This window comes from Tiliqua scincoides, chromosome 6 (genome assembly GCF_035046505.1).
Source record: "Tiliqua scincoides isolate rTilSci1 chromosome 6, rTilSci1.hap2, whole genome shotgun sequence".
NCBI classification, from domain to species: Eukaryota; Metazoa; Chordata; class Lepidosauria; order Squamata; family Scincidae; genus Tiliqua; species Tiliqua scincoides.
Genome location: NC_089826.1, coordinates 77,291,322 through 77,301,833, shown reverse-complemented (window position 1 = coordinate 77,301,833; position 10,512 = coordinate 77,291,322). Strand labels below are relative to the sequence as shown.

General features: G+C 43.6%; 1 protein-coding gene across 1 annotated transcript; it reads left to right on the top strand.

The window, feature by feature from the left end:
- Positions 1 to 5,454: 5,454 nt before the first annotated feature.
- Positions 5,455 to 9,040, top strand: SOD3 (superoxide dismutase 3). Its single transcript, XM_066632437.1, has 2 exons — positions 5,455 to 5,571; positions 7,132 to 9,040. Exon 2 carries the CDS (start codon positions 7,160 to 7,162, stop codon positions 7,898 to 7,900), a length of 741 nt encoding a protein of 246 aa, XP_066488534.1. The 5' UTR covers positions 5,455 to 5,571; positions 7,132 to 7,159; the 3' UTR covers positions 7,901 to 9,040.
- The last annotated feature ends 1,472 nt before the right edge of the window (positions 9,041 to 10,512 follow it).

Below are 10,512 nucleotides of genomic sequence, written 5' to 3'. Positions count from 1 at the left end.
GTCTTTCTCTCTCTGTTTTGGCTTCCACCTTCTTCAGTCACATAGTTCTTCAAAAACTTTATGGTACTGAAAAAGGAAGAAATCGTAAACTCTAACTAAAAAGTGTTAAATTGCCTCTATTTTGTTGTCCACTTATATATAATTGTTGTTTAGTGTTTGATTGTATCCTTTAAGGATCCAGAGCCTCTTGTCAGATCCTGCAGTGCTGTTTCAACTGCTTTTATTTTAAAAAATCACTTAGATTTTAGACACAGTCTTGTCCTTTTATACTTTCATTGGTAAAAATGTAATATCTTGACAACTAGGGTAGGCTTACGACCCAGTTAAGAACATAAGAACATAAGAACAGCCCCACTGGATCAGGCCATAGGCCCATCTAGTCCAGCTTCCTGTATCTCACAGCGGCCCACCAAATGCCCCAGGGAGCACACCAGATAACAAGAGACCTGCATCCTGGTGTCCTCCCTTGCATCTGGCATTCTGACGTAGCCCATTTCTAAAATCAGTTGCACATACACATCATGGCTTGTACCCTGTAATGGATTTTCCCTCCAGAAACTTGTCCAATCCCCTTTTAAAGGCATCCAGGCCAGATGCCGTCACCACATCTTTGCAGCTCTACTCAGAAGTCCCCCTGTGGTCAATGGAGCTTCTGTTCTCCTCTTCTATCACCAGGAAACACTTCTCCCTTGCTTTGCCTCATTGGTCCCTCCTTGAGCTATCCAGCCACTGGTTCATGTCTCAAGAACACCTTCCTCCATCCATTGAGCTCCTTCTCCTCCCCCTCTTCATCCAGAAAAAAACAAACAGGCCGTCCATTCAGCCAATCATCCATTCCTTCCGTGATGGACAAGAGAGTCCACTCTCCTCTTGTGTCCTGGCTGCCCTGCCTTCTTCTGGCTCCTCACCCCAGCCTTGTGCAGCCTCCCTCCTCCCCTCCACCTCTCAGACCTTGTCTCTTGGATCCAATCTACCCTCCTTCCACCAAGTCACCTGCTCATGCTGGTTTGAATGCTGGTTTCCAGATCACACACAAGGTCTTTTGGGGTGACACGGAAGTAGAGAAAAAAAAATAGTAAGCAAATATACACACACGTGAGTCTTGGGCCCAAAATGAAAAATCTTTTGACTCATGCATCTACAGGTCATGACTTTTCATGTAAAAATCCCAAGTTGTGGATCAGTGCCCGAGTCACTGACGCGCATGACTTGAGTTCCCATGAGTCGTGAAAAAGGCATGTTTTCACAACTCAAGTTGAGTCTGCGAGTCACAAGTCCCCATCCCTGCTTACTATTACTATTATACTATTGCCACTACATGATAAAAACTTTACATTACTAGTACATTACTAGTACTAGTACATTACTAGTATAGTTTATAAAACTAGTTTACAAAACTAGTACATTACTAGTACATGATAAAAATAGTATTATTGTACTATTAATAGTAACTGTGCTATTAGTAATTGTACTATTACTAGTACATGATAAAACATTGCACACATAGCTAGATGGAGATGAAAGGAACAAAGAAGAATGAAGTTAACAGTGGTGGGTTGTTATGGAAAGCATCATGAAGATTACTTTGTGAGCAGCCTGTGCCCGTATCTCTCTAATGAGTAAAGTATTAATTGAAGGGACCAAAACTTCAAAAGAAGCAGTAGGAATGTGATGTGTGTGAGATAATGATGAGTTAATTCCACCTAAACAGACTGTGACAGACTGTATCCCTGGTCTTTGTGCCCACTGTTTTCAGCTTTTGGCTCTGTGTGCATGTGCAGGAACATGCATGTGTGGGCTGCCAGTTGAAGATAACATCATGATTTGATAAAATACATCACACATCTGATGAAATGGACTTTGGTTCCAGCTTATGCAACAATAGACTTATTTGAGGTGCTACAAGCCTCATTTTTGTGGCATTTTGTCATCAGTTCAATCCTGAGCTGCCTGGAGTGTGGGACTGCCACGGCAGCAAAATGGCTAGTCTGGCATCCAGCGTGCAACTGGGCAGCCTGCCGTGGCTCCTCAAGAAAAGGGAATTTTTGTCCCCTTCTCCCGAGAAAGGGGCCTCACAATGGAGCTACTCGATTCTGTGGCAGCTCTTGAGCTGGCACAGAATCAACAAGTCCTGCGTCCGACCGTGTGGCCTGACATGGACTCAGGATCTGGCGGAGACAAAACTCCTCCCACTTTGCCCCCTCTCCCCACCATGCCTCTTGCCTTCTCCTCACCCTCCCCTACCACTACCCCCCACCCTGGAACACCTCCTCCCTGCCTCCCCCACACCCTCACTCACCTCTCTGCCGCCCTGTGGTCTGGGTAACCGCCGGATGGTGGAACGTGGGCCCAGTGCTGGAGCTGGCCAGTGCAGGCTCGTGCTGGGCCTGCGGAAAAGGCTCACAAACTTGCCTTATGGCACATCAGTGACAGTCCACACCTTCGGTTAGCCAGCATGCATTGTTCAAGATCTTTCTTTGTATACAGCTATAGAGGTACTCATGCTGTCCCACAATTTTTCAGTCATATGGTTGCTACTTTTTCAACAGACCACTGTAGCTGTGTCTTCAGCAACAGCTTGAAGGGCAGATATAAGCTGGTAACAGCCTATATCATTATGCTGTGAAAAGTTTCACCTGTTGATCTCTGTCAAGCTGCTGTTAAAAGGTAGAAGAGCAGCTTGTTTTCCCCTGCTGGTCAGTTGACAACACTATTCAGCCACCACTGGTGATATAATATTGTTAAAAGCACATTTTTCATTAAGATAAGCCAGCATTTCCCAATCTTCTTTGGTTCATGATGCCCTCTTGTGCTGGAAACATAATACGCGGCTCATGGACGTGACTGGTGATGACTCAGTCATCACAAAAAGTTCAGTCCCAGGCAGGCTCTTTTTTGAACTTTTTTTTTTTAAGTCCCAGGTAGGACTTAACCCACAGCCTCCAGCAGGGGGCTAACTCCAGGAGCTTAACTGTGGGTTAAGTCCTAACTGGAACTTAAAAAAAAAAAAAAGTTCAAAAAAGAGCCTGCCTGGGACTGAACTTTGAGGAGTTTTGCAGCCTCAACTGGCCCCCCTTTTGGCAACTAGCAACCAACCTTTATATTTTGCAGCCATGGAGCACCTTCCCACCTTTAAAAAAAAAAAAAATTCCTCACTGGGATTTGAACCCCTAGCCTATGGCTCCACAGACCTGCAGTTTATCCATTGAGCCACCAGAGCTCTTAGGCTCAAAGTTTTTGGAACTAACACTTGAGGCACTGATAGCCACCAGCTGGGCTGAAGACCTTATATATTAGTTCTGAACACTTTAACCATAGGCTCTCCTATAGCCCAATGGAGAGAGTGCTGGGCTGTGGAGCACGAGGTTGAAGGTTCAAATCCCACCCGTGCAGGCAGGGGAAAAAAGGTGGGGGCAGAGAGGAGGGGAAAATAAAGGTGCTGGTGCGTTCCATTACAAAAAAAGCCCTGATAATAATAATAATAATCTACGCACAGTTTCTTGGGAGCAAGTCCTATAGATATCAACAATACCGACTTAAGAAGAAATGGAGATAGGACTGGATTATTTGAGTGTACCTGAGGAGCAGCTTCTCAGGTTGACGTTTCAGTCGTTTGCATTAGAAGAGTGAGAATGTGAAACTGTTGCTGACAATCGTTGTTTGACAGGACCGCTTCTCCACCATTTTTCCAAAAGTAATTTTGGAAACAAACTGACCTTCCTTCCTTAAGCAGAAATCAGAACCGGGCCATTGCATTGCTTTGGAATGATCTTGTGTTCTGCTTTACAGTACAGTTTTATGGGTTAGCTTCCCCCCCTCCAAAAAAAATTTGTTCCCTCCCCTCCTTCTAATCCTTGCAAAGGTTTATCCCTAGCTCACAGAGGATGGAATCCAAAGAATGTTTTGAACTGGATAGCTGGCAAGCCATAGTCAGATATTAATTAAAAGCTTAGTTTGAAAAGGAGTCATGGGAGTTGATGTAGTCTACAAGCTAAGAATGTGAACAGTGAGCTGGAAAGTCTCCGAGTCAAGTCTCCCTCCCTCCCCAGTCATGACTCAGCAGGTGGCCTTTGGCAGGTTGCTGCCTCTCAGCCTCAATTCCCCATCTGTGTAATTTGGCCTGCCCTTGAGCATTCGATTTTTGTTTCTTAAATAGCAGTTGGGGATGGAAAGGTCAGGATTGGGACCAGGGTGTCGGAGATGGGGCACTGGCCAAATGCACATATCCATCAGAAGGCCCACCTAGCTAAATTGATCAGCGAACCCTCAATGCACCATCAGTTGGCAGGCCAGGGGTGATGGGAAGACTCCATGCAGATCTTCACCCCAGGGCCATCAGCAACCTGGTTCCAGCACTGCCTGGGAATGTAGCAGGGGTGGAGGGAGGCTTCAGCCATTTCCTGCAACTTTCAAATTGGGGTCCCAGCATTGCTTTTTGTCCCAGGGGGAAATCTTTGATATCACAGGCCTGTGAAATTGGTGGTTGGCAACCTTCATTCTTGAAAGACTATGGTATAAGCCTACAGCACCCAGTATTCCCAGGCGGTCTCCCATCCAAGTACTAAGGTCACAAAAAAATTTTTTTTAATTTTTAAATTTTATATGAATTTGGCCTGCCAATTCAAAAAATGGCATTAGTTTTGCCCTGTCATGTTTAATTTCAGAGATATGGCATATCCTTGTTAGTGAATGGTTCAAGCAGCTTCCTCGTGAGGAAGCCCATCGTGTAGAATTCCTCAGCATCCCAAATATTCCCAGGAATAGGTCTAACTTTTAAGACAACAAAATGTTTGTTGCTCTGTGTCGTAGTAGCCATGGGGCACATAATCTGGACTGGAACCAGAGTGGAGGGAAAGAGTTAAAGGCATCCTCCATTCTGGGATGGTCTTGATCCTGATTTCCCCCCATTGCCACTCATAAACACAAGTCAAACACACAGGGCCAAATCATATGATTAGTAATGACTGGCCCCTTGGCTGGCTTAAAGGGAGGCAGAGGGCAGCATCTGCCTATTTCCCGCCCCCCCCCCCCCCGGTGCCACTTTATAAATCCTATAAATTGTTATAATTACTGGAATGTGGGTTTAGAAATGAGGCTTCCTTGTAAAATCAGGTCCCAAAAGCAGTTTCCAGTGAGCTAATATTGCCATGCAACTGACTGATTTCATTTGATCATCAGCAAATCTGCATGGAAAAACTGCATAAAGCAAGCAGTGTAACTTTAATTTTTTTTTCCCCCTGTCACTTCAGGCTGAAGCTAATTTGCTTTAGCACATAATGCGATGAAAGGGAAGATTAATTTAAAGGCCATTTTTTGTTTTGTTTGGAGTCTATAAGGATTTGTCCAGCAACAGCACTTTCTCCTCCTCTTGTCAGTTTTCCTGTTAACCACTCCCACGAACTGGTGTTACCCAACTTTGACACAAACAACCAATAGTCGACAGCATCAGCCCCAGTCACCAGACGGAATCCAGGCTTGGTCGCTGGCCATCACTTGCATGAAAAGAGTGCAACCAACTTTTCGGTTGTGCTTTTGGAAAACAAACATTTCAGAAGGGATCCTGCTTTGAAGGTAGGAACGAGCAATTCCTTTTAGCATCAAGCAAGAGTTAAAAAAATAAACACTGAACGTGCAATGGAAGTAATTTGAACAGCCTTTTCTGCCTTGCAAAAATGCGTCAGAATGCAACAGATGTGTGTTCAGAACTTTTTCACCACACTTAAGGATGCATGTATGAGGCTTGTTGAGTTTTTTTTGTCTCTCCTTGAGATTTTGACTTTCCCAGTGGGTTTCAGTACTAACTAGTTTTGTTTTGATTTTTTTCCCCTTCAAAATGAGATATTTGGGGATTAGAAAGATATGGAAAAAGAGCAGATCAAATTTGCTGGCTTTTTCCCCAGCCATGTTTGTGAGTTTCTGTTTACCACAAAATGTTGGCAGTTCTCTTTCAATTTTTAAAACATGAAAGATTTTAGAACCACATCAGCATTTTAGAACCAAGGATTTTAGAACCAAATCCTTTAATGAGGAAAGCATTGGTGGTTACCTAGGCTGGGCACAGAATTAGTGCCTGCTCCCAAAGGACTGACTTGTTCTCATTGACTTCCGATTACTGGTGACAGTGGAAGTGCCCAGTGCAACATTAGAAGGATAGGGGAACAATATGGGGGATCCAACGCTAGGCATTGCATATGGCTTCCCCCCCCATGTGGCAGTAGTACTGTCTATAAATAGTACTGTCTATCCATTGAAAAGTGGTATATAAATACTGTTAATAATAATAATAATAATAATAATAATAATAACTAGTTGGCGTACTGTGGTGGCTAAAGGGTCAAACTAGATGAGATGTGGATATGTGATTGGATTGCCCAACATTTTTGTTTTTCCTTAAAAGCTGGCACTGTAAACATACCAGCACAGATCACATGGGATTTTTTTTTTTAAATTGTGGTGTTAATAGCAGTTTGTGGGGTATGTGTGGACTTGGAAAACAGTAATGAGCAAAGGAATAAATCCCCCCTCTCACACTACTGCTGCTCTAACCAAATTCAGAGCCTCCTGTGACTGCTTTTAGGTAAAAATGAAAATATAAAGAAAACTGATCACAGCTTGCCTGGTGTGGCCTCAAGTTGCAGATTAGAAAGCACCCCAATTCAAAATGTATCTTCAGCCAAGAATTCACTAGGTGACTTTCAACAAGCCTTGTATATAGCATATATGACCTATAATAATATTGACCTACCTTACTGGGTTGATGTACGGATTACAAAGGTATTCTAGAATGTTGCTAGATAAACAATTTTCAATCTTTTTCATCTCACGGCACACTGACAAGATGCTAACATTGTCAAGGCACACCATCAGTTCTTTGACAATTGGCAAGGCACACCATGCTGCTGGTGAGGGAGGGGCTCACATCCCCAATGGCCCTACTAATCAGTAACCCTCCCCCAAATTCCCACTGCACACCTGCAGACAACTGGTTGAAAAGCACACCAATGTGCTGCAGCCCACTGGTTAAATATCACTGACCTATATAATCTATATGAAGCAGTTCTATATAGATGTGACTACTGCCTGTACTATTCCTTCCACCCAAAATTCTGGTTTGTTTTTTTTTCTTAATAGTTTTCTCCAGGTTCTAAACAACCACAACATGGTCCTATTGCTTCTTCTGGCCACTGGTGTGGTCCTTTGCATGCCTGATGACATCAGAGCAGAAGAAAACACTCAAGCCAATAACAGCAATCCGCTGAAAGACATACAGAAAAAAGTTGATGACCTGTGGCAGAGTCTGCTCTACCCACAGCTCTATGAGAACTTTGTTGCAACCCACCAGATTGGTTTCGCCACTTGTGAAGTGAAACCCAGCTGCAAACTAGAGGAAGGCAAACCACAGGTGAGGGGGCATGTGCTCTTCCGGCAGGCCTACCCACAGGGAAAACTGGAGGTGATTTTTCACCTGAATGGCTTTCCTACTGACAACAATCAGTCCGGCAGAGCTATTCATATCCACCAGTTTGGTGATATCAGCGACGGCTGTGATTCCGCTGGAGGACACTACAACCCTTTCAATGTCAATCACCCTCGGCATCCTGGGGACTTTGGTAACTTCTATCCTAAAGATGGAAAAATTAAGAAATACAAGCCCAACCTTACGGCCACCCTCTTTGGCCCGTACAGTGTTATCGGAAGATCCGTTGTGATCCACGAACAGGAAGATGACATGGGGAGAGGCAACAACAAGGCCAGTTTAGCGAACGGGAATGCCGGCAAACGTCTTGCTTGCTGTGTCATCGGATCCTGCACCCAAAGCCTGTGGGAAAAGAATTTTCTGGAGGTCAGAGAGAACAGAAGGAAGAGGCTGACAGAGCGAGCACAGAACAGCCAGGTCTAGGGGAAGAGATAGATAGCAACTCACAACAGATATCCTATCTGCCAAGCTGGTTGCTAAACAATAGGTTTCTAGGGCCCCGGAAAAAGTGTAAAATATTCCTACTGCTCTCCCACATCCCGCCATTCTGTAGGCAGATTAACAATAATTTTAAAAGTAGCAGCTCATTCTTTCAAAGTTCACATTCATGCTTTGTTTTTTTTTAAACAGCTACAAAGTTTAGCCTTGACATAGTAAGGTCTGTAATGTTTTGCTACTGAAATCTCAAATGATCCTGCTCATTTTTGTGTCGTATCTCTTGGAAAAAAAAATTGTACAAACAAGAAAGCTTGGAGGAACAAAAAGGTAAAAATAAATGCCTCCAACTCAGCTGATGTTGCTCTGTTTGCCTACATACCTGAAATGTATAAAGATTTTTCCTTCCCAGCCTTTCCACTGTTTGATGATGGGCTGGCAGACAGTGATAACAGCTTTCCCTTCAGAGCCCAGGTAGGAGGTTGCCCATTCTTTCTGTGTTAGAACTTCAGATCCATTATTTTATTCTGCTTATATTTGCAGGTTTTGCTTCCTAACTCTTTTAAGCTGCTTAACCAGTCTGAGTTATTTTCAATCCTGTAGCTGTGTCACACTGTTTACATTCAAAACGAGGCTTTTCGAGAACACTCCTGTCTTTTATTTTTAAGTAAAAAAATATACATATTTGAAGAACCTTTCTATTTGATGTGCATCTGGACAAATTGTGTAATGCTGTTTGCACAATGTAGATAAGTTCAAGGGGCAACTCTCCCCTCCCCTCCCAACTTTTTACATGCTTTCAAGAGTGAAGAATACACTATGAACCTTCCCACACAAGTAGATCATTGTAGCTTAGCTGAGCTGTTGAGAAAAGAATACATGAAGAATAAATCAGACCAGAATCTATTTCTCCCTTTAAAGTTGTTTTGCTTTTGCAATTCTGAAAAAGAAGTTTCTGAAAAGTAATACTGGTTGCATTTGACTCCTCTTATTCATGCCAATGGTAAACCTCTATAGGGTAAAATCTAGCTGCGGAAAAAAAAAATCAATTGATATTGGAGTTGTGCTGCTGAATTCCATACAGTGTGCTCCTATTATTTTAAAATGAATAAACCCATATCTTCTTTATCTGTGTTCTTAACCTTTTCTAGTTTGCTTGTCCTTTGCCAGTCCTGTTTTCTAACTCTGCAGCCACCCTATAGGGGCATGCTGGGATGGCTTCTGAAGTACAGCTCCACTGCTGCTCATGTCCTATGTAGCCACAATCCAACACAGGTTTACAGCTACACATGGGATAGAAATATACTTTCTACCTTAACACCTCCAATAACACTGTTGATATGTTCCTGGAAAAGAGTGCACTGTGTGAAACAGCACTATAGGAGGTAATTATTGTTGGAATGTGGATGCAATGCTGCCTGCAGGAGTCTGGAAGGCTGTGTACTGTCCAGTCACCTGAGACCATCTACTGTCCTCTTTGTGGTTTCTTGCAGAAGGAACACTATTTCTTTCCTCCCCTCCTTCTCACTCTGTTCTCTCCAGACCATCAAAGGGAAAGGATGTGCACTGCCACAGCTCCATGCCTTGCACACAGTTCTAAGGTTCTCTGTTCCTCAAGTACCAGGCCTCTGGGCAATCAGATATATGCAATTGACTATTAACTGTTAAGAATTTCTTATGAAACCTTACCCAAGCCTCCGTTCCTGTGTATGTTTTATTGACAGCAACTAACCTGAGTGGTTAGTTGGGTGGCTAGCCTGGGTGCTGGCGTATTTTTTACTATAGGAAGTGGGTGCTTTTGCCAGTTCCAACAATTATTTCACTGTTCTAATGTAAATGTCTTCACAGTACTGAACTCACCAGTGCGTTGGTCGCAGCCTGCTTTGTAATTGACCACTGCTTCTGCCATTCCTCCTTCATACAGTGGTGGAAAATACTGTGAGGAGCTACTCCCAAGTTGTGACTCATCCTTGGAAATCACAGTGTTCTTGTTGAAAAGGGCAATAGTGGAGTAAAGTTGATTGCTTGGCCTGCTTTCTCATCTCCTGCAGTATTTCCTGGTAGCAAAAGATTGGCCCAGGGCTAGCCAAAGTACACTATACTCATTGACACAGCCCTGACCAGAATTTGCTGCTACTGTTGGATGAAAACACAGTGCAGGCAGCTGTCCCAAACTTTTTAGCACTGGGGCCCACTTTTTAAAACACTCAGTTGGGCCCCACCTAACTTTACGAAATTAAAAAAAAGTTTCACTTTAATACCTTTGTTTTTATCCTTTTTACTTTGAGGGGCCACCTTCTGGAACATTTGTAGAGCTTCACATTCATCAGATCAGGACCATTCTGGTGGCCTTGCATTCCTTTTCACCTGGCCTTTTATAGGAGCCGGGCACATTTGCCTACTCATGAATAAATGTACACATGTGGCTCAGTTTGCTTTCCATAGGACTCAGTACATTTTCTCTGTCAGCTTGGAGGTGGGGGGGGGGCTTCATTCTGGAGTGTTTTTGGGAGGCTTGCATTCATCAGACCAGGACCATTCTGGTGGCATTGAATTCCTCTCAGCCCGCCCTTCAAAGTGGACTGAAGCATGCATGTCTA